Here is an 18551-nt window from a genome sequence, read left to right as displayed (position 1 = left end):
TGGAAGCAGGCTCCATGCTCTGAGCCATCAGCCCAGAGCCCGACGCCGGGCTCGAACTCACGGACCATGAGATCGTGACCTGAGCTGAAGTTGGACGCTTAACCGACTGAGCCACCCAGGCGCCCCTATTATTATTATTTTAAATGTTTACTATTAATTTTAGAGAGAGAGAGAGAGAGAGAGAGACAGAGCACGAGCGGGGGAGGGGCAGAGAGAGAGGGAGACACAGAATCTGAAGCAGGCTTCAGGCTCTGAGCTGTCAGCACAGAGCCTGATGTGGGGCTCAAACCCAGGAACTGTGAGATCATGACCTGAGCCGAAGTCCGACGCTGAACCGACTGAGCCCCCCAGGGGCCCCCCGACTACATTTTAAAACTGGTAAAAAAGGAAGTCAGGCCAACGGTAACCTGAGAAAAAAGTTCTTCCAATTCCAATCACAAGGGCCAATCTCTCTCACTTGTAAAGAGCTCCTAGAAACCATTAAAAGATTAGCAGCCCAATAAGAAAATGGGCAAAGGGAAGAGGAAACAACCCTGAAACAAACGAGGGGGGTTAAAGGTCTCTTGTAAGCCACGTACGGGTCACACCACACGCTGAGCGGGGACAGATGCTGAGATGGGACCACAGCCGCTCCCCAGAGCCTCTGCAGACAGCGCTGTCATGACAGCACTGGGCACGAGGAGCCCATAGGCAGCCGCGATTCTAGCAAAGCCGTCAGAAGCATCTGCTGCTTGCTCAGCCTCCGGGGATCTGGAACGCGCCAGCACACGTACAAAGTGGCACTAACTGCAGCAGAGTTTGCAACCGTGACAAAGAGGGACGAGCCCCAGCATCCGCCAACAGAGACTGAGGGCTCACTCCTCATTGATGCGCAACTTCCAGAACACGGTGAGCGGGAAAAGCATGCACAGCGGCACGTGTGGCCCGCTGCGGCTTATCCTGGCCGGCAGGAGCTGTGTTTGCTGAGACCAGCAGGCGCGGGGCCCCGTAGGGGAGAGCACCCATGGGTGTGGCCTTGCAGGTGCACCGGGTCCGAGAGCGAACTCTCAGGGGATAGCTTTTACCTCATTTTGATTTTGAGCCACGAAGACAGATACTATTATTTACAAACCCAAAAAAGAAAGAAAGAAAAAAGGAAAGCAAGGAGGGTGGGAAAAGGAGAGGGCCCAGGCTGTTCCTCGGAGAAAAGACGAGACAAGCGGGGGCTTCAGGAAAGCTTGCACCTGGTGTGAGCACTGAACAGGGAGTCCTGGAGGTCTGTGAGCAGCAGGAAAGTAAGGTCATCAAAGCCACGGAGACACACCCCAGACACACACACACAGACACATACAGATACACTCACACACACAGATGCACTCACACACACCCCAGACACACACACAGACACACACACAGATGCACTCACACATTCACCACAGACACATACAGACACACCCCAGACACACACACACAGACATATACACACTCACACATACACAGACACACTCACACACAGATGCACTCGCACATACCCCCCACACACACACCCAGACACACACACATACACATACAGACACACACACAGACATGCATACTCACACACAGACGTATTCACACACACCCCAGACACACTAACACACACTCATATACACACACACACAGACATATACAGACACACTCACACATACACAGACGTACTCACACACAGATGCACTCACACATACCCCCCCACACACAGACACACACACAGACACATACAGACACACACACAGACATGCACACTTACACACAGACGTATTCACACACCCCCCCACACACACACACTCGTATACACACACACTCACAGACACACACACAGATGCACTCACACAGACATACACACACACACACACACAGACGCACTCACACACACCCCACACACACACACACACACACACACACACACACACACAGACGCACTCACACAGACACATGCAGACATGTTTCACTCTCCCAGGAAGCAGGGACCCCAACGACCACAGCCTTAAGGGCCCTGACAGGCAGTGAGTGGCCAGTGGGACCGATGGCCGCCTCTCCCTCAAGGACAAATCAGGATTCACTTTCTCACACTGGCCGGGACCCTGGGGACAGTGTCAGTGTTGGAGGCCAAGCATCTGGTAACCCGGAATGCAGGTCAGAGGAGGCAGGATGGCCCAGGAGACAGACCCGGGGGGGCGGGCGGCATGGCCACCACCCTGTGGGGGAGCCTGTCCAAAATGTACCAGGTTAGAAGGAAGCACAGTGAAGGGAAGTGTGTGTACACAAACAAGAGGAGATATGAGTACGTGTACACACGTGCTTACACACACACACACACACACACACACACACACACACACACAGGCATACGCCAAAAACCGAAGAGGAGAAAGGCGATTCTGGGGGAAGGTGGGACAGGAGGAGCAGGTAGGGACAGACCCTAGATGGCTCTGGATGTACGTCACTGGGCTCGGAAATGCACGGTTACCTTACACGGTTACAAAGCAGAGTGGAAGTGTGAGCGGCGATCACTACAAATGAAAGAGGGGATTTACTTACTTACCTGCTTACTGGCACCACCCCGCAGAAATGACTCCCAGGGACTTCAGGACCTGGTGATTCGACTGTACGTCCCTCGTGGGGCACACCCCACCCCACAGCCGAAAATCAAGCCCCCCTCCCCCCTCAGCCATTGTGATCCGAGTCCGGGACGGAGTGGCTTCTGCCGTTCACACCGGCTGCTGCTGTCACTGGAAAGTGGGACTGGGGCACGGGGTCAGGAAGACAGAGATTTGGGCCCCACGTGGTCCCGAAGTTGAACTGAGAGCATCAGAAGGAATCAGTGTGTTCCAGCTATGAGAGGGGAGAGGCTCTGGTCCATGCCAGCCGTGGACGTGCTGTGGCACATGTGTGCACGGGGATCCCACCCTCCGCACTGCCTCCTGTGGCTGAGAGGCCAGCCCTGCCCTTTCTAGACCCTCCTCCCCTGAGGCCACGCGGCAGGCAGTATGTGTGTGTTGTCCACGCAGCTCATTAGCTTCTGCGGCTAAGAACTCGGGCGCACGAGCATGTGCGTGTGGCACACTTGAAGTGCAAAGGAGTGGCACGGCCGAGCGGCGGTGGGCAGCCCTGTGCCAGGCGCTCGTCACCGCTCCTCTCTGCGAGGACACGCCCAGGATGCGGCAGCAGGCCCAGCGGACCCGGGGGGCTCCCAAGGCCCCAAAAGGGACAATTTGACCAATACGAACGGCTGAACATACATAGAATATCAAAGTTTCTTAGTTCTGTTAAAAACACGACACAGGCCCCAAACGGAGCAGGCGCTGGCCCGTCACCAAACAGACTTAATCACAGCTTTGACTCCCCAGCCACGGAGTGTCCTGAGCAGCACCAGCCAGTCGGTGGCCTGTCGGCCGGACCCCTAAGTGATGACCCCGCAAGGGCCCCCCGCTTTTCTTCCAGAGTAAAGTTCCTCGTCCTCCTGCTCATAAGCGAGGTCCTCGCCTTCTACACCTGGAGCCCCTTTCCTCTGTGGACGGGCCGCTGCCCGGGCACGCAGCCAGCCAGCAAAGCTGACGAGGTCTTTTAACCATACTTGGTTCAATTTTACTTTTTAAGGGTTTAAGGCGGTATTTTTACACCCTCCCCACTTCCCCTGGGGAGATGCCAGCAAGAAATGTACCATCCTACAAACCGGTAAACATGAGGGAAAGGACCGTGTGTGTGCAGGGGGTGCCAGCTAACAAGGGCGAAAGGAGCAAGCAGACCAGGACACGGGAAGTCTGAAGAATCAGTGAATCCAAGCAACGCTCACGGCGACCGCCTCCAACCCCAGGACGGATGAGCAGACGTCACATACGTCTAGGAAGGGCCACTGCGACTCGTCTTTAATGAAAGTGCCCTCCAGGAGGTGGTTCAGGTTCTCAGGAGCTACGGTTTCAAAGAAAAATCTGGGACAGACATGTCAGTGCTGCTCTGAGGTGCCACAGTGTGGTGCAAGGGTATGGGGGTAGGCCGGGGTGTGGGAGGGCCACGGCCTCCAGGGCCAACACCGGGCAGAGCCACCAGGCCTGACCCTCAGCTCCAGGGGACGCCAGTCTGGCCGCGCCAGGACCCCTGTCCCCACTTCCCGTGGCTTTGTGCACACTCGGGCCTTTCTCCGAGGGCTACCGGCAAAGTGCCAGGAACGTTCTCCCAGGAGACATTTCCCTTCCAAACCGCAGGGTGAGCTCGGCCTGGCAGAAGGGCCACAGACCCAGGGAGACCAGGCAGGATGGTTCCTGCAGAAGCAGCCTGTGTGGGGGACACGTCCAGGAACAGGGGTCAGCGCAGGACAGGGCTGGGTCCTGATGCCTGCCTGCGTCCAACCTCACGTCCTGCCTCAGGAAACCCTCTTCTCACAGAGATAACACAGCCTCTTGACACAGAAAGACAGAGGAAAACAGATTACCAACGGGTGATAAAAAAACACAGCTGCAAATCTCTGATCAAAAGTGCACGTGCTCTGTTTACAAAGTCGTCCTTGTGGTGCGATGTTTTGTAGCCAGGCTTCACGTAGGGCACAAGACATGGTGACTGTGTCGTCTGAGCGACCAGACAGCATCACCAAACTCCTAACACGTGACCTCGCTTTTCCCCAAACACTCACTGGCATAAATAATGACTGTCGGGAACAGCTTTGTTCATGAACCTTGGTGACAGTTTTTGATTGATTCCTTAGGTTAAACCCCTGCAGGTGGAACCTGCTGATTGAAACCAAACCATGTGAAGACTTTTATCCACGCCTCGATTTGTTTTCAGTACAGCCTCCAGGGGTGGCGCCGGCCAGCTTCTCCGATTTTGTCCGCGAGGACACAGACTGAAGGCTCCTTCCCACCTATCCCGGGACGGCTGCTCAGGGCCTTCTCTGCCCGCCCCAAGGGGCTCTGTCCGTCCCCCCCCCCGCCCCCCGCGGGCTGCCTGCTGCCCATACACACAACATCCTGCAGCCACTTCTTCCGGGCCTCTTGTCCACGTGGGTCAGGCGCTCCAGGACACATTCTCGCGGCCTCCACACGGCCTAGCACTACTGGCCGCTTGACCTGGCCCGTCCGCGGACCGCCCACCCTGTGGGCCGGTGCGGTAATTCCCAAATACCGCCAGGCCTCGCACACTGAAGATGAAAACAGTGGCACGGGACATGGGGAAGGAAATACTCCCTGTCCTCACGCTGCCGTGTCTCGGAGGCAGGGGAACCTGCCCTGCCGGGGACAACACAGTCGTGCTCGGTCGGGGAGGCCCCACACCCCCGACACTGAGCGGCCGTGTCACAGAGCAGCGCTTTGTGGAACAGGTGGAACTTTTGTGGGTCTGGACAGGTGGGCAGGACGGACAGATTGGCAGGACTTTAGTCCGGACATGGGCAAGGCAACAGGGAGAAAGACCTCCTCCCTGACGGCCCTCGTCTGCGCTGGTTACGGCCCACAGACACACTTCCTCCAGAGCACTTTGGCCCCTGGATCACCGTAATCGTACAGCACACTCCATCAAGCACAGAGGGAAACAGGAAAGCCACCAACTTTCTGCGGAAACACAACAAAATCACTCCTGTGCTGACGGACAGCAGGAGAGCGGCTGCTGGGGGTGGGCAGTGTGCGTGGGGAGGGGGCCTCTGCGGGAACACGGTGTGAGCTCCGAGAGACAAACCACAGGACAGCGCCTGTGAGACCGCACACAACGCCACCCGCGGTCACTAGTGGCCATTCTGCTCTCTGCGGAGCTGAGGCCCAGTGGCCACACCAGAAATCCTGGAGCTTCCTTCCTTCCCAGTACATTTTCCCGCAGCTGGGCCCCCGCCCCCTACGGGCCACCCGCGCCACCCGCACAAGCCGGCGTCCTAAATGCACTAAGGCATCAGGTGAGCCGTGTGAAAGCATCGATATCCGAAGGGTTTTGCAACACATCAGCGACGCCACGATTCAACCTCATGTTGCAGGCGGTAACAGTCCGCTTCACGCCCATGTCAGCGACCACACTTAGTTGTCTCTGCCCGGTACCTGTTCAGGTGTGGTATCATTAAAGACGCTACTAACCGATCAGGAGAGACAGAACTTTTTGAAAAGTAAACGCCGTGGCAACAACATTCCCAAACCGGGACAGCTCGCCCCTGCCAGTGGACCGGTCTCCCCGACTCGGCACCGCGGCGGCAACACGGAACCACTGGCCGTGACAAGTGTGTGCTCCTGCGCTTCAGACAAGGGCATTCAAACCAACACACAAACTCACGAACCCTTCACAGCTACGTGTTTCCCTGCCTGACACACTGCTTGCTTGGTGCGGCCGTGAGCAGTCCGGGCCAGTGCGCGACAGCCACGGTCCAGCCTCCAAGTCCACTCTGGAGCCTCAGCCCAGGACATGTGGTTACATTAGGAAGCGGTCAGCCTGTCACCCATACGCCCCGCTTCCTCCCCGCCCTTAGTCTCGGTCCCCAGCAGGGTCCCCAGAGCTGGGGGCACAACCACCACAGGAGTCTGAGCCGTCACGGAGGCTCACTGCAGCCCCACTGAGCACGGAGAGCTAGATAACCTTCCAGCCGCGAAAGTCAGTGTTCATGTCTGCGCCCGTAACTGTGCTCTTGCTCCAGGAGGGAGCCACTTCCACCCCAAGTGCCCTTCCAGGGGTGGACACACCTGCTGATAGCCAGCACCATCCCAAGTTCCCAGAGCCCGGGGCCATGCCATCTCGGGGAGACCGCCCTGGGGGTTCTGGCTGCGGCCTGTCACTTGCCAACAGTCACCAACAAGGCAAGTGACAAAAATCAAGTTTCGAAACCTACTAAACAGAGATGCTGGCAAGGCCACCACCCGAGGATGCAACTACCCACCAGCCAGGTTCAAATGGCCAACGGTGTTCACACACACAAGTGTCCGTCACTGGGGCCGTGGTTCAGGCCCACCGGGTCTGGGGTGTTTATGAGACCCTCCACCCCCACCCCGTCTGAAGGGAAATGCTCACGAGCTGCTCGCCTAGGGACGCCCGTGACACAGCTCCAGGGGGAGGCCAGGGATGCCTCCACTCAGAGGGCCATTTGTGGCGGAGCCCAGCTAGGGCAAGGCCGAGAAAGCTCCAGATGCAGAGCAAGGAGGAGTGTTCCCCGCATTCCTAGAGGCCTGCCTGGCTCTGGTCCAGCCCAAGGTGGACACTCGCCATCCCTGTCATGTTGTCCCTTGGTGGTGGGTGCAGGGCTCACCCTGTCCGGTGAAAACTACTTCGGAGCGGGACAGGAAGGATCGGCAATGACTCCATGCAGGTGAAACTCAGAGTGGGGACAGCCTCTCCCTCCCATTAAGACCCTGGCCAGGGGAGCGAGGGAGGGCCCCGGGCCTGGATGGGGGTCAGGCTGGGCGCTGAGGACAGTGGAGTCTCACCCCTTGGGTCCTGCTCAGCTGTCCTCCGGGCACTGGCCGCGGATTGCTGACCGGCAGGAGCTCGACCCACCGATTCAAACCACGGATCACGTGTTTTTGAGAACTGAAGCAAAGCCTGGTGACGGTCTCCTTCAGGCGCAGGTGTTTCACTGCAGACCCGAATGAACTATTCCCCTCTCACCGGAGCTGACCTCGTCTTAAACCGCTCATCTGAAGAACCGCCAGGTGGCCCGGTGAGGACCATCCTGGGAGACTGCCTGCCAGCCGTGGGCAGGTGACAATAGGCGACAGCAGGCGACAGTGATCCAAAAGAAATCAACCTGCTCCCAGGACCACAGTAGCTACGAGGAGGACGTGCGAGTCCGATCACCAGCCCGAGCTTCTGGACAGAAATAAGGCGCGATCCCCACCTGTGGGTGTGTCTGACCCCCCGGGTTGGTCTTGAACAAGCCCGATGACGTCAGGGACATCGATCTGATGGTCACCTTCTTCCTCCTCAGCCTCATCGGATCGTCTCAGGGAGGAGCGATGGTCACGTGCAGCCCTCTGGCATGGGACACATCTCCAGCAGTCAAACATAAGTCTGCAGTGCGGAAACAGATTTTAACACAAAAATGAGGTCACCCTGCCCAAAGACATTGGCGTTGTGTCTGCGAATAAAGCCCAAATAACCAGACGCAGCCTTCCGCGGTGCTTATTCAGAAATGGCCAGAGTGCGCCCATGAGGACACTCGTTCTCCAACTGCCTTCCATCGTGTCAACGCTCAGTTAGCAACCAGCCTGCTGTCCCAGTACTCAAGTGGAGTAAAGGTTGCATAAACAAAAATATCATTTACTTCTGCTGCTTAAGAAAAACAAAGGCCTAGATCTTTCCCCCTTGACATTTAGGCTCTTGTTTCAAGGATACAAAAATCCCTGGGTCCCCGGTTTCAAGGTCACAGTCTCATTCACCGAACTGGCAAACTTCAGAACCCTTGCTGGTTGCTTATTCAGATTACTTAAAAACACGTTAAATCCTCTGAGCAAAGAATGTCCTCTTGAGTTCCAGAACAAACATCAAGGTATTATCCCTCCAGTGAAAATTTGGCAAAGAAACTTCAGTCAAGTTTTTGGAAGCAGGGTTGAATTTAAAGAGACAGCTGGTAGCTGCATCTCAAACAGCACCAGAATCATGCATGGGGTGCAAGGGTCACCTCAGCAGGTCACTACCGACCGTGCTTTTCTGTGCCTGGTCTTTGAGCCTGTTTCCGGTTCGTTCTTATTTCCCTCTGTCGACTTCACACCCGCAGGGCCCCATCTTCAAGAGTACAAATGTAAATGACATAACTTAACAACCCTTACTTGTGGCTCCACGAACATCACCTCTGCTTCTGTCTCTGACTGAAGCCACGCCCCGGAGGCGGCTGCTGCAGGGCGCAGGCACCGTGCCCTCGCTCCGGCCACCAGGTCACCAGCTGTCAGTCCTTCCCCGGAAGCCCCTGGTTGCCGGGGGCCGGCCCCGCCGATCCTGTCCTCCAGGCCCTCCCCGACGGCCCAGCTACCCGATGGCCAGTCTGCCCTTGGAGCCGCTCCCAGGCCTGACCACCTCTTAGACCCCCAGGCAGCTTTGAAAGCCCACCACTGCCGGCCGGCCCTGGGGAGGGGTTCCCACTTGCTGCCTACATAGGACCCTTGGCACAGAGCCTTGCGGGTCTTCGCAGGGAGGAAGGAGCTGCCACTGGACTGGGGGGTGGCGCTAGCTGGCAGACAAAGCCAGTTCCCAAGTGCATCGGGCACCAACAACTCCGCACCCCTGCCCGGGAAGGCACCCCGTTTCCTCCCTCTCTCCCTGCCCAAACACACAGCTCCAGCCGGCTTCCCTGCCTGTCCCACAAAACGCACCCGTCCCTCATTTTTACAAACACTGCTGCTGGTTACCCGTACGCGTCCTGCACGTAACTTCTCTGGACATGTGCTTGGGTCCCTATGACGTTTTCTTAACCTCCTCACACAGGGCCAGGGTGAGGAGCTTTCACACCGAACGCCAGGGACGGCGAGCCCCTCTCCCTGGGCAGCAGCTGGGGCCTTCCGGATCCCACACCCACGTTTCCAAGACGATCACACCATGTGCGGTGCTCCAGGAAGGGCACACACGGCGGCCACAGTCACACCGAGGCTAAGGATTTCTGACTGCCTGAGTCTGGTGTTGATACTAAAAACTAGGAGGAATGATTTTCTGGGTTAAAACTAAACAACCCGTTTTTTCCTCTTTTCTTCCAAATTCTGCTCAGAGAATTTCAAACCAGCAGGCTGATTGTAATCTTAAACTTCCGGACTAGAAAGAAAAGGCCGAGTGTGTGAGTCTACCTTTGTTCCAGTACTGCCAGGACCAGGAGAGCTCCTGTCGCCCAGCCCCTCCACACAGCCCTACCCTCCATCCAGCCCCTCTGTCCAGCCCTCCCTGCCCAGGCCCACCATCCAGCCCCTCTGTCCAGCCCTCCCCTCCACCCAGCCCTCCCCACCATCCAGCCCCTCCACCCAGCCCCTCCGTCCAGCCCTCCCTGCCCAGGCCCACCATCAGCCCCTCCGTCCAGCCCTCCCCTCCACCCAGCCCTCCCCACCATCCAGCCCCTCCACCCAGCCCCTCTGTCCAGCCCTCCCTGCCAGGCCCACCATCCAGCCCCTCCGTCCAGCCCTTCCTTCCATCCAGCCCTCCCCACCATCCAGCCCCTCCACCCAGCCCCTCTGTCCAGCCCTCCCTGCTGCAGTGCACACGTGTCATCAGTCACTTGGTCTCAAGACATAAGCAAGATGACCCAAGAGCTGCTTTAATTAGTTCGTTCTCAAAAGCGTGCCGCCCACCCAACTTGGGCGAAGGACTGGTGAGGCTCCCCCGACCCCTGCTTCCTCTGCAAGGTCCCAGCCTCCCTCTCCCCCTGGCGGGTCAGCCTCCGGCCCAAGGACAGCTGGCACCAGGGGCCTGGGAGGTGGCCTCCCTCCTTCCCCCAGGACTGCACCTCTCCAGAAGCTCAGGACAGTGCCCCCAGTGTCCCCAGGCAGAGAGGCACAGGCAGGAGAGAGAGAGCCTTCTCCATCGCAGAGTTTCCCACAGCTAGTGTAGCCCCAAGGGCACAGAGAAACCCCGATGTCAGGCCTGTTCACTGTAACAACCTCCAGGCTGGCGTCCCCACTGAGCACCAAACCGTGTCGGGGCCCTTTGGCTGTCCTATCTGCCCCTGAAAAAGCCCCTATAAGCAGCTCGAACCCGGAGAGACAATGGCACCCGTGTCTGGTTCTGTCCCTCTTTGGAGTCCAGGTGTCCCCCACACAGCACCCAAGGGAGCCGGGGGCTGGGTGATGGGGACGTGGCCAAGCACAGCATAAGACCCAAGCCAACCAGCTTCGCCGGTTTTTCCCTTGGCTTGGCCGCCTCCCTGCGCACTCGCTCCTGCATCAGGCAGCCCCTGCCCTCACGGAGTTCCCGGGGGAGCCGGCCTGTGTACACGGGTTCCAGGCATCAGACGTGCCACCACCCTGGCTCAGTGGCGCTCATGCTCTGTGACGTCACCGGGTGGGGTGGCACGAGGGAGGCGCCCGGGCCACCACACACTCTCACTGAACAGACAGCTGCACCAGGACGGGAAATCAGACTCTGCGTCCCCGCCGCTTCTCACCGGAGCTGGAACACTAGAGAAGCGCGTTTGGAGAGGAGAGTCACCACTGGCTTTGTCACTGCCCCTCGCGACAATCGCGTTATCGGTTACAAATCGTCATACTCAAAAAGTGGTGTTATCATTCATGAACAAAGAAGATGGTTCTAGGAGAGAGAAGGTGAGGGTGGGGGTGGGGGGGTCGTCACCTCTCACCTCCTCCCCTGCCCGACCCCAAAGTTGACATGTCCTAGTTTCCTGGTAACCCTGGAGTGTCAGACATCCTACTGTGGACTCAAAGTTCTGGAAGTTTCACTCGAGGAAGCCAGGAGGCCAGGAGGGTTATGTCCCATCTCAAAGAGGAAAATACCATAGGCAAGCTATGCCCACCCGGAGCCCACTGAGACTCTACGGGCAACTGGGTGCCACCTCCCCAGCCTCTATCAGCGGCCACCCCGAGCCGACTGCATTGCCAGACTCTGCCTTCCTGTGCGGGCGCCCAGCCCAAAGCCGCTTCTGCAGGTGTTTTGGTGAAGACCGACCCTCATCTTCTGCCCTCTGTCAAGGACGGGGGCCTCTGAGCATCATGGGGGCTGCTTCAGAGGTGGCTCCGGGCCCAGTGTCACCTATGCCCACGTGTCTGCAGCCCAGAGTCCCCACCTGCCAGGAAACAGCTTCACCGATGTTCTCACAAGGAAATACGAGAGGAGAAATGCACTGAACGCTTGTAACAACTTCTGCATCAACTGAGTCTGGGGCCACATGCCGTGTGTCTGTCGGTAACATTCCAGGCCACCTGTGTGTCACACAGACACTGCAGGGGCCCTGGCTCAACCACAGGGATCCCCCCACGTCACAGAAGTCAGAGACCTCTCCTTCTGCCGTGACCGTGTCCTCATTCCACTCGCCAAGATGCCACTTTCCCAGAGAAAAGTTGAGGTTTTAGCTAAAGACCGCACCACGGAGCCGGACACTCAGAAAGAGAGAGAATCACCAGCAAGCTGCAGCAGTGAGGATGGGAGGGGAGAGAAGCAGGTGCAGGGGAGGGACTCTGCTGGAGGCCGAGGTGGGTTTCTGGCTACATGCAGTCCTTCCGCCTGTTAGATGTTCTTGGCCGTTATGCGGCTCCATCGCTCCTGCCCCTGAATTATGGCCTCCTTCTAACTGTTCCTGCAAGTTTTTCCTTAAGAAAGCCTTGACTCTACCATGCTCTAAAAAAGACTCACCCTGGAAATTGGGGACATGCAACTCGGAGCCCCAAGCCCGAAGCCTCCGGGGCACAAGCCCACCCAGTGGGCTGTGGGCCCGTGCTTTCCAGCAGCTCTGTGCACAAACCACTTCTTCGCATAATTGTGTGAGGCAGCGAGGCGACACTCCCATTTCACAGAAGGCAAAACTGATGCAGACACAGGCACGCAGAGGCACCACAACCCGGGAGTGGCAGCCAGGCCCAGACTGTGGCGTCAGGGCCCGGGAGGGCGCAGCCAGCCCACGGGGTGGGACGAGGCGGGCAGGTCCGGAAACTCTATGGGAGTCCTGTGATAGAGCCGACTCACCCCAGAGAGCACCGTCCTCCCTACCCACCCAGGTCCACGGCAGGAGTGTCCCCTGTCCCCACCTCACAGGGTGTTTTTCCCACCTGCTACAGCTGACCTGAGGAGGCTGGGGCAGAACGCAGCTCTCAGAACCAGCTTTGGGCCAGTCACCCCACGGATTTGCAGGGCACAAGGCCCTCCAATGCACAGGCTCCTTCCCTAGGCCCCCTCCAACCCACCCCCGCCCGCCTACCTGCCAGGTGGGGTCCTCCGCTTGCCCAGGACTCCAGGACTCGGGCACCAGTGGCCTCTGGGGATGCACTTCTATTTTGGTGGCGCCCCTGCAGCTCCCCGTGGACACACATCCTGGGGCATCGCACAGCATCCCCTGCACATCCTCCTGGGCCTGCTCCAGGTGCCTTGACCCCTTCCTGGTCCAGGGGCTACCCCTGGATGGGATGTTTCCAGCAAGGATAGGAGCTGTGCTTGCTGGGGACAGAAGTCTGCTCCTCCCCCAGCTCACTCTTATTCAAGTGTCGGTGCTGCCCAGAGAAGCCAGACTTCCTTTAAAAAGTGGTAGAACGGCCTTTGAAGTCGGAGGACAAAAGCCTTGTTATTTTGAGTCTGAGAGTCTTCTCTTTTGAAAAGCTCAGCGACTAGAGGGGGGCCGCTGGGCCACCGCCTTTCCCGTTGCCGGCTTCAGGCGACCAGGTTCCGAAAGATGCACGTGGGTGGACCCCTCCTGTGCCCCCATGCCCACCTGCCCCTCACCTGTCCCCACACCTGTCCTGACACCCGACCAATCAGCGGACGCGTTTCGGAAGAGCCCAGGATGTGGCTCTTCAAGGTGGGGGCATGGGTGACACCTGTCGCGTCCGAGAGGACCCCATCACGATGGGGAGGGGCGTCTGTGTCCTTGGAGCCCGCTGCCCTCCAACCTGTGACAGCTGGGACTCCGGTCGGGTCCCCCACGTGGGACGGCCCCTCCGCGTCCCCCCCCCCCCCGCCCCTTCCGCCGCCCCTGCCCCGGCGCACCTGCCCGGCCTGGACCGTCCTCACGCGTCCTCGGACTCCGCCACAGGTGCGGCTCTAGGCCCGACCGCGGGGGGGAAAGGCGGCGGAGGGGGAGGGGTGCTGGGGAGGAGGGCGCACGAGGGAGGCGGAGAAAGGTGGGGGCGGGGCCGTGGTGGAGGGCGGAGGGGAGGGTGAAGGCCGCGGGAAGAGCGGAGGGAGAGGAGGGGCTCCAGGCAGGGGGCGGGGGAGGAGAGAGAGGGGTAAAGGTCTGGGGCAGGGGCTGCCGCGGAGGCGGAGGGGGGCGGCAGGAGGGGAAGGAGATGCCCCAGCCCGCCCTTCCCTCCCTCGAGTGTCAGGGGGCCAGGGTCGTGCCCCTCCGCCCAGGGTCGCCCCGGACCGGGTTCACATCGCACACCCAAAGGGGACACGGGCTGGGCTTGGAGTTCTGCCCTGGGGCTGACCCCGGCCTGACCCCAGTTCCCCGGGGTCTCACCCTGCCTCGGGGGACCTGCGCAGAGCCACCCGGAAGGAGCTGTGCGTCTGCTCGGAAGCCCTGGACCGGGCTCGGATCCCCCAGCTCCCCACGACCTTGTCAGGAGAAGGGGGGGGTGGCCGGCCGGGTGCTGGGTCGCCACAAAGCCTGCTGTGGTGCACCAGGCCAGCTGTGTGTGTGGGGGGGAGGCTCCTGGGGGAAGCGGTGCCCGGGCCAGGACGGGGGTCAGAACCAGACCGCACTGTTGGAAACACTGCAGCTGCCTGTTCTCACGACCCAGGTCACCAGTGGGCAGGGGCTCCCTGCACCCCTCCGTATTTATGCCCCGGGAGGGCAGCCCAGAGAGCCAAGGTGGCAGGGCCCCCGTGTCCCTCAGGCTGGCTTGAGTACCCAGCCTTGCAACCCCTGTTTCCAGGGAGGGGAACTAAACCTTTCATTCTTGTGATTTCCCAGGTTCAGGGAGGGGAGCCTCTGGAGTAGAGCTGGAATGTGAACGTGGTGCAGCATCCAGAACATCCTAAGTGTTGACCCGCACAGAAGCTTCATCTTGGTTGAGCCTTTAAAGCGCCCGCACGGAGTGGGTAAAGGTGGGTGGCTTGTTGAAATCAAACAACGGGCTTCTGCCAATAGGAAAATAAATGTAAACCCAAGACAGCTCTAAGCCCAGGACACCTAAGCCCCACGCGGGGGACGGTGACCCTGACCTGGAGGAGGGTGCCTGGCACTGACCCTGCAGGAGGACTTTCCTCCCCCGGGTGTGGCTCTGTACATCACCTGTGGGAGATCTGTATGCACCCAGTGGGCACCCTGGTGGCCAGGGCACGGGCTGGGGCGGCTCTGCAGAGGGTCCAGGCTCTGGCGGCCTGGAACGCGGGACCCGCGGGTGCCACGCTCTCCTGGGAGGTCCTGGGGCAGGCGGTGGGCACAGCGCGGGATGGGTCCCTGAGTGCGTGGACAGAGCAGGCAGGCTTCGCCAGGAAGGGGGCAGGCTGGCTCAGGAAGGAGCAGGTGGCTTGAGGGGAACAGGAAATCAGAGGAAGGAGAAACCCCTCTGCCTGGCAGAGGGTTGGTGGCCGGCAGCGGCCCCAAGACCCAGACAGGTTCCTCTTCTCGGAGGGGCCCCAGTGAGGCCGGGGGGCTCCAGTGTGGTGCGCTTTGCCTGTGTCTTTGAGACCAGTGCCCTGGTCCCCAGGACAGCATCAAAGGCCCTCCAGTAAGAGATGCTCTCAGGAGGCTGCAGGAAATACCACGGCCAAAGCGAGGTGGCGCAGGAGGGCGGCTCCGCAGGATGTGCAAACAGCGCCGCTGGTGGAGAAGACCAGGGGAGATGGCTGGGACCCGTGCTGTGACCCCGGTGAGAATGTGCGGGCTGCAGGCTCCAATCCCAGGGGCCAGCCAGGCCTGGGCTCCAAACCCGAGTGCGGCTGCCACAGGCAAGATTCCCGCCCAGGATCCGGGACCCGCAGCTCAGTCACCCACACCTGCGCGGCCACGGAACCTGCAGCCCAGAACATTGTTCCTTCTCCACGAAAGCTTTCTGCTTTGGTGCAGGGTCACCGACGCGGTGGATGTACAGAGGACAAAATGAGACGTCTGTGCTGCTTGGAAAACGTGAGGGCTGATTCCAAAGCTGAGGTAATTCGAGAGGAAATGAATTCCCCCAAGTGCAAAGCTGGCCCGAGCAGCACCCTGCTGGTGTCCTGCTCATTATGGCGCCACGAGCCCTTTGTGAGACTTTGTGGCTCTCACAGCCCCCCAGGCCCATGGTGAGGCCCGTGGTGAGGCACGAGGAAGTTACCACCACAAATGGGGCTCTAGGGGTGCACGGCCGAGCAGAAATATGAGGGAGAATTCGCAGGTAGCATCATCTGCTTACCGTGAAGGAATCAGTATGAGAGGGGAGACTGCAGGGGAGAGGCTGGGCTTCTCCCTGCCAGCCGGCCCTCGGTCCCCAGGGCACGAGCACATTCCCCCAGCACACACTCCCGGTGCACGAGACACACTCCCGGTGCACGAGACACGCTCCCAGCACACGAGCACAGGCCTCCAACATGGGAGCGCACACCCCCAGCACACAACCCCAGCACACACTCCGAGCGCACAAGCACAGGCCCCCAGCACATGAGCACAGGCCTCCAGCATGTGAGCACATGCTCCCAGCACACAACCCCAGTGCACACTCCCAGCACATGCCCCAGGCCTCAGCTCCAGTGAGTTCTGAGGTTGGTCCCGACAGGTGTGAGTTGAAGTCTGCCTGCGGGTTCCAAATCAGTTGTTGAGATTTCTGCCCGCACCCACGAGGCTGTGATGGTGGCATCTGTGCCCTCCCCTTGGAGTCCTACAGAGCTGTCCCCGTCGGTCACTGTGCCCGGTGGCCAGCCTAGGGAGGCCCCTCTGCCTTCCAGATGGTCCCCGTTTCTCCTTGTGTTTGAAACTACCATTTGAGATTAAATCCTTTACGTAAATGTACTGCTCTTGGAAAAAAGTCTCTGTGCCCCTGCCTGATCATCCTTTCTGCTGTCCGGCCCAGGTAGTACTTACCATCGTGGGATGGCCCACAAACGCTGACAGCGGTAGCAGGGTCTCAGTGTGACATGCGGGACGTCACCGGTCAGTATTTTAGCCTCTGTTTGCCCTCCCAGGACATAGACACTTCTTACTCCACTGGCTTATAAAGATTGAGGAAGTGTAATCATTTACAAACAAAACAAAGTCTAAGCTAATTAAAACATTTATTTTGAGGGGCACCTGGGTGGCTCAGTCAGTTTAGTGTCTGATTTTTTATCTCAGTTCAGGTCATGATCTCACAGTTCATGAGATCAAGCCCCACGTTGGGCTTTGTGCTGACAGCTTGGAGCCTGCTTGGTATTCTCTCTCTCCCTCTCTCTCTGCCCCTCCCCCCTTGTGCTCCCTCTCTCTCACTCAAAATAAATATTTTTTAAAAACATTTATTTTGATATTTAAGTCATATTTTGAGACTTTCTAGTAGGTCTTCAAAAATTCTAAAGACACTGGGGTGCCTGGGTGGCTCAGTCAGTTAAGCATTCGACTTTGGCTCAGGTCATGATCTCACGGTCTGTGGATTTGAGCCCCACGTCAGGCTGTGTGCCGACAGCTCGGAGCCTGGAGCCTGCTTGGGATTCTGTCTCCTCCTCTCTCTGCCCCTCCCCTGCTCATGCTCTGTCTGTCTCTGTTTCTCAATAATAAATAAACGTTAAAAAATTAAAAGATAAAATTCTAAAGATACTAAAACTGAGATTCTCAAGAGGATCTGTTCATCCTTCATGATCTCAAAACCCTTTCTCTCTCTTTGAATCTTGTAAAAACCAAGTGAGTAAGAACATTGATGTGGATTTTTTTCAAATTATGATTTTGTGCAAGGAGTTTTAAAGGCTAATATACTCTTCATAAGCAATGCACCAAGGAATCCGTATTTCTTATTAAAGTTTAAACAAATAAATTAGGGGGCACCTGGGTGGTTCGGTAGGTTAAGCGTCTGAGTCTCAGTTTTGGCTCAGCTCATGATCTCAGTTTGTGAGTTCGAGCCCCACATCAGGTTCTGTGCTGGAAGCATAGAATCTGCTTGAGATTTCTCTCCCACCTCTCTCTGTCCCTCCCTGGATTTCTCTTTCTAAAAAAAAAATAAATAAACATTAAAAAGCAATAAATTAGGACAGCGCCTGTCAGTGGGCCCCGAGGGTGCCAGGCACAGCAGCACTGTGGTTTCCGGATGTTGTGATTTCTAGTGTCTTGCTGATGGGTCTGCAAAGAAAATGCTGTAAGGAGACACGATAGGTCGCCTCCAGTAATGTGCTGTGGGGCCTTAAGTGTAAATTTCTCTGGATGTTGAGCAGCAAGTATTTACTCCAGATTGGCTGGTTTTAGCCATGACACCTGTCCACTAACTATGGGGTTGGTGTCTTCAGTATCTGAGAAATTCTTCATCTGGTTAATAGTTGACAGGTTCTCGGATTAGGACAAGTGAATGCATCTCGGTGATAAGTTAGACATTTGCTATTTCAATGTTCCTGAATTATTCCAATGAGTCCTGAAATCATAAAAATGTACAAAATGTACAAAGGTGAGTATTTTCCCTAGGGGAATTAATATATTAAGTTTTAGGGGTGCCTGGGTGGCTCAGTAGGTTAAGCGTCCGACTTTGGCTCAAGTCATGATCTTGGGTTCATGAGTTTGAGCCCTGCGTCGGGCTCTGTGCTGACAGCTCAGGGCCTGGAGCCTGCTTCGGATCCTCTGTCTCCTTCTTTCTCTGCCCCGCCCCCCCACACGCTCTCTCTCTCTGTCTCGAAAATAAACATTAAAAAAAAATGCTAGGGGCGCCTGGGTGGCGCAGTCGGTTAAGCGTCCGACTTCAGCCAGGTCACGATCTCGCGGTCCGTGAGTTCGAGCCCCGCGTCGGGCTCTGGCCTGATGGCTCAGAGCCTGGAGCCTGTTTCCGATTCTGTGTCTCCCTCTCTCT

The 18551-nt window shown here is 57.9% G+C and overlaps 1 protein-coding gene and 1 long non-coding RNA gene across 4 annotated transcripts in view; one reads left to right on the top strand and one right to left on the bottom strand.

Annotated features, from left to right (window-relative positions):
- The window catches only part of MCF2L (MCF.2 cell line derived transforming sequence like), a 133575-nt gene extending 119934 nt beyond the window's left edge, over window positions 1–13641 (bottom strand). For 2 of the 3 annotated variants that reach the window (XM_030314364.1, XM_030314408.1), the window contains exons 1-2: window positions 13603–13641; window positions 7814–7986 (exon numbers count right to left, since the gene is read on the bottom strand). In XM_030314364.1, coding sequence (XP_030170224.1) covers window positions 7814–7982 — 169 coding nt within the window. In that variant the 5' untranslated portion in view covers window positions 7983–7986; window positions 13603–13641. The remainder of the gene's footprint in view (window positions 1–7813; window positions 7987–13602) is intronic. The other variant, XM_030314400.1, reaches the window with a different exon arrangement.
- Window positions 13642–15222: 1581 nt separating this feature from the next.
- Window positions 15223–16811, top strand: LOC115499243. Its single transcript, XR_004344125.1, has 3 exons — window positions 15223–15428; window positions 15626–15709; window positions 16605–16811. It is a non-coding gene; the product is annotated as an uncharacterized LOC115499243 (long non-coding RNA).
- The last annotated feature ends 1740 nt before the right edge of the window (window positions 16812–18551 follow it).

The sequence above is a fragment of the Lynx canadensis genome, chromosome A1, assembly GCF_007474595.2.
Source record: "Lynx canadensis isolate LIC74 chromosome A1, mLynCan4.pri.v2, whole genome shotgun sequence".
NCBI lineage: Eukaryota > Metazoa > Chordata > Mammalia > Carnivora > Felidae > Lynx > Lynx canadensis.
This window is presented reverse-complemented; position numbering and strand designations above follow the sequence as displayed.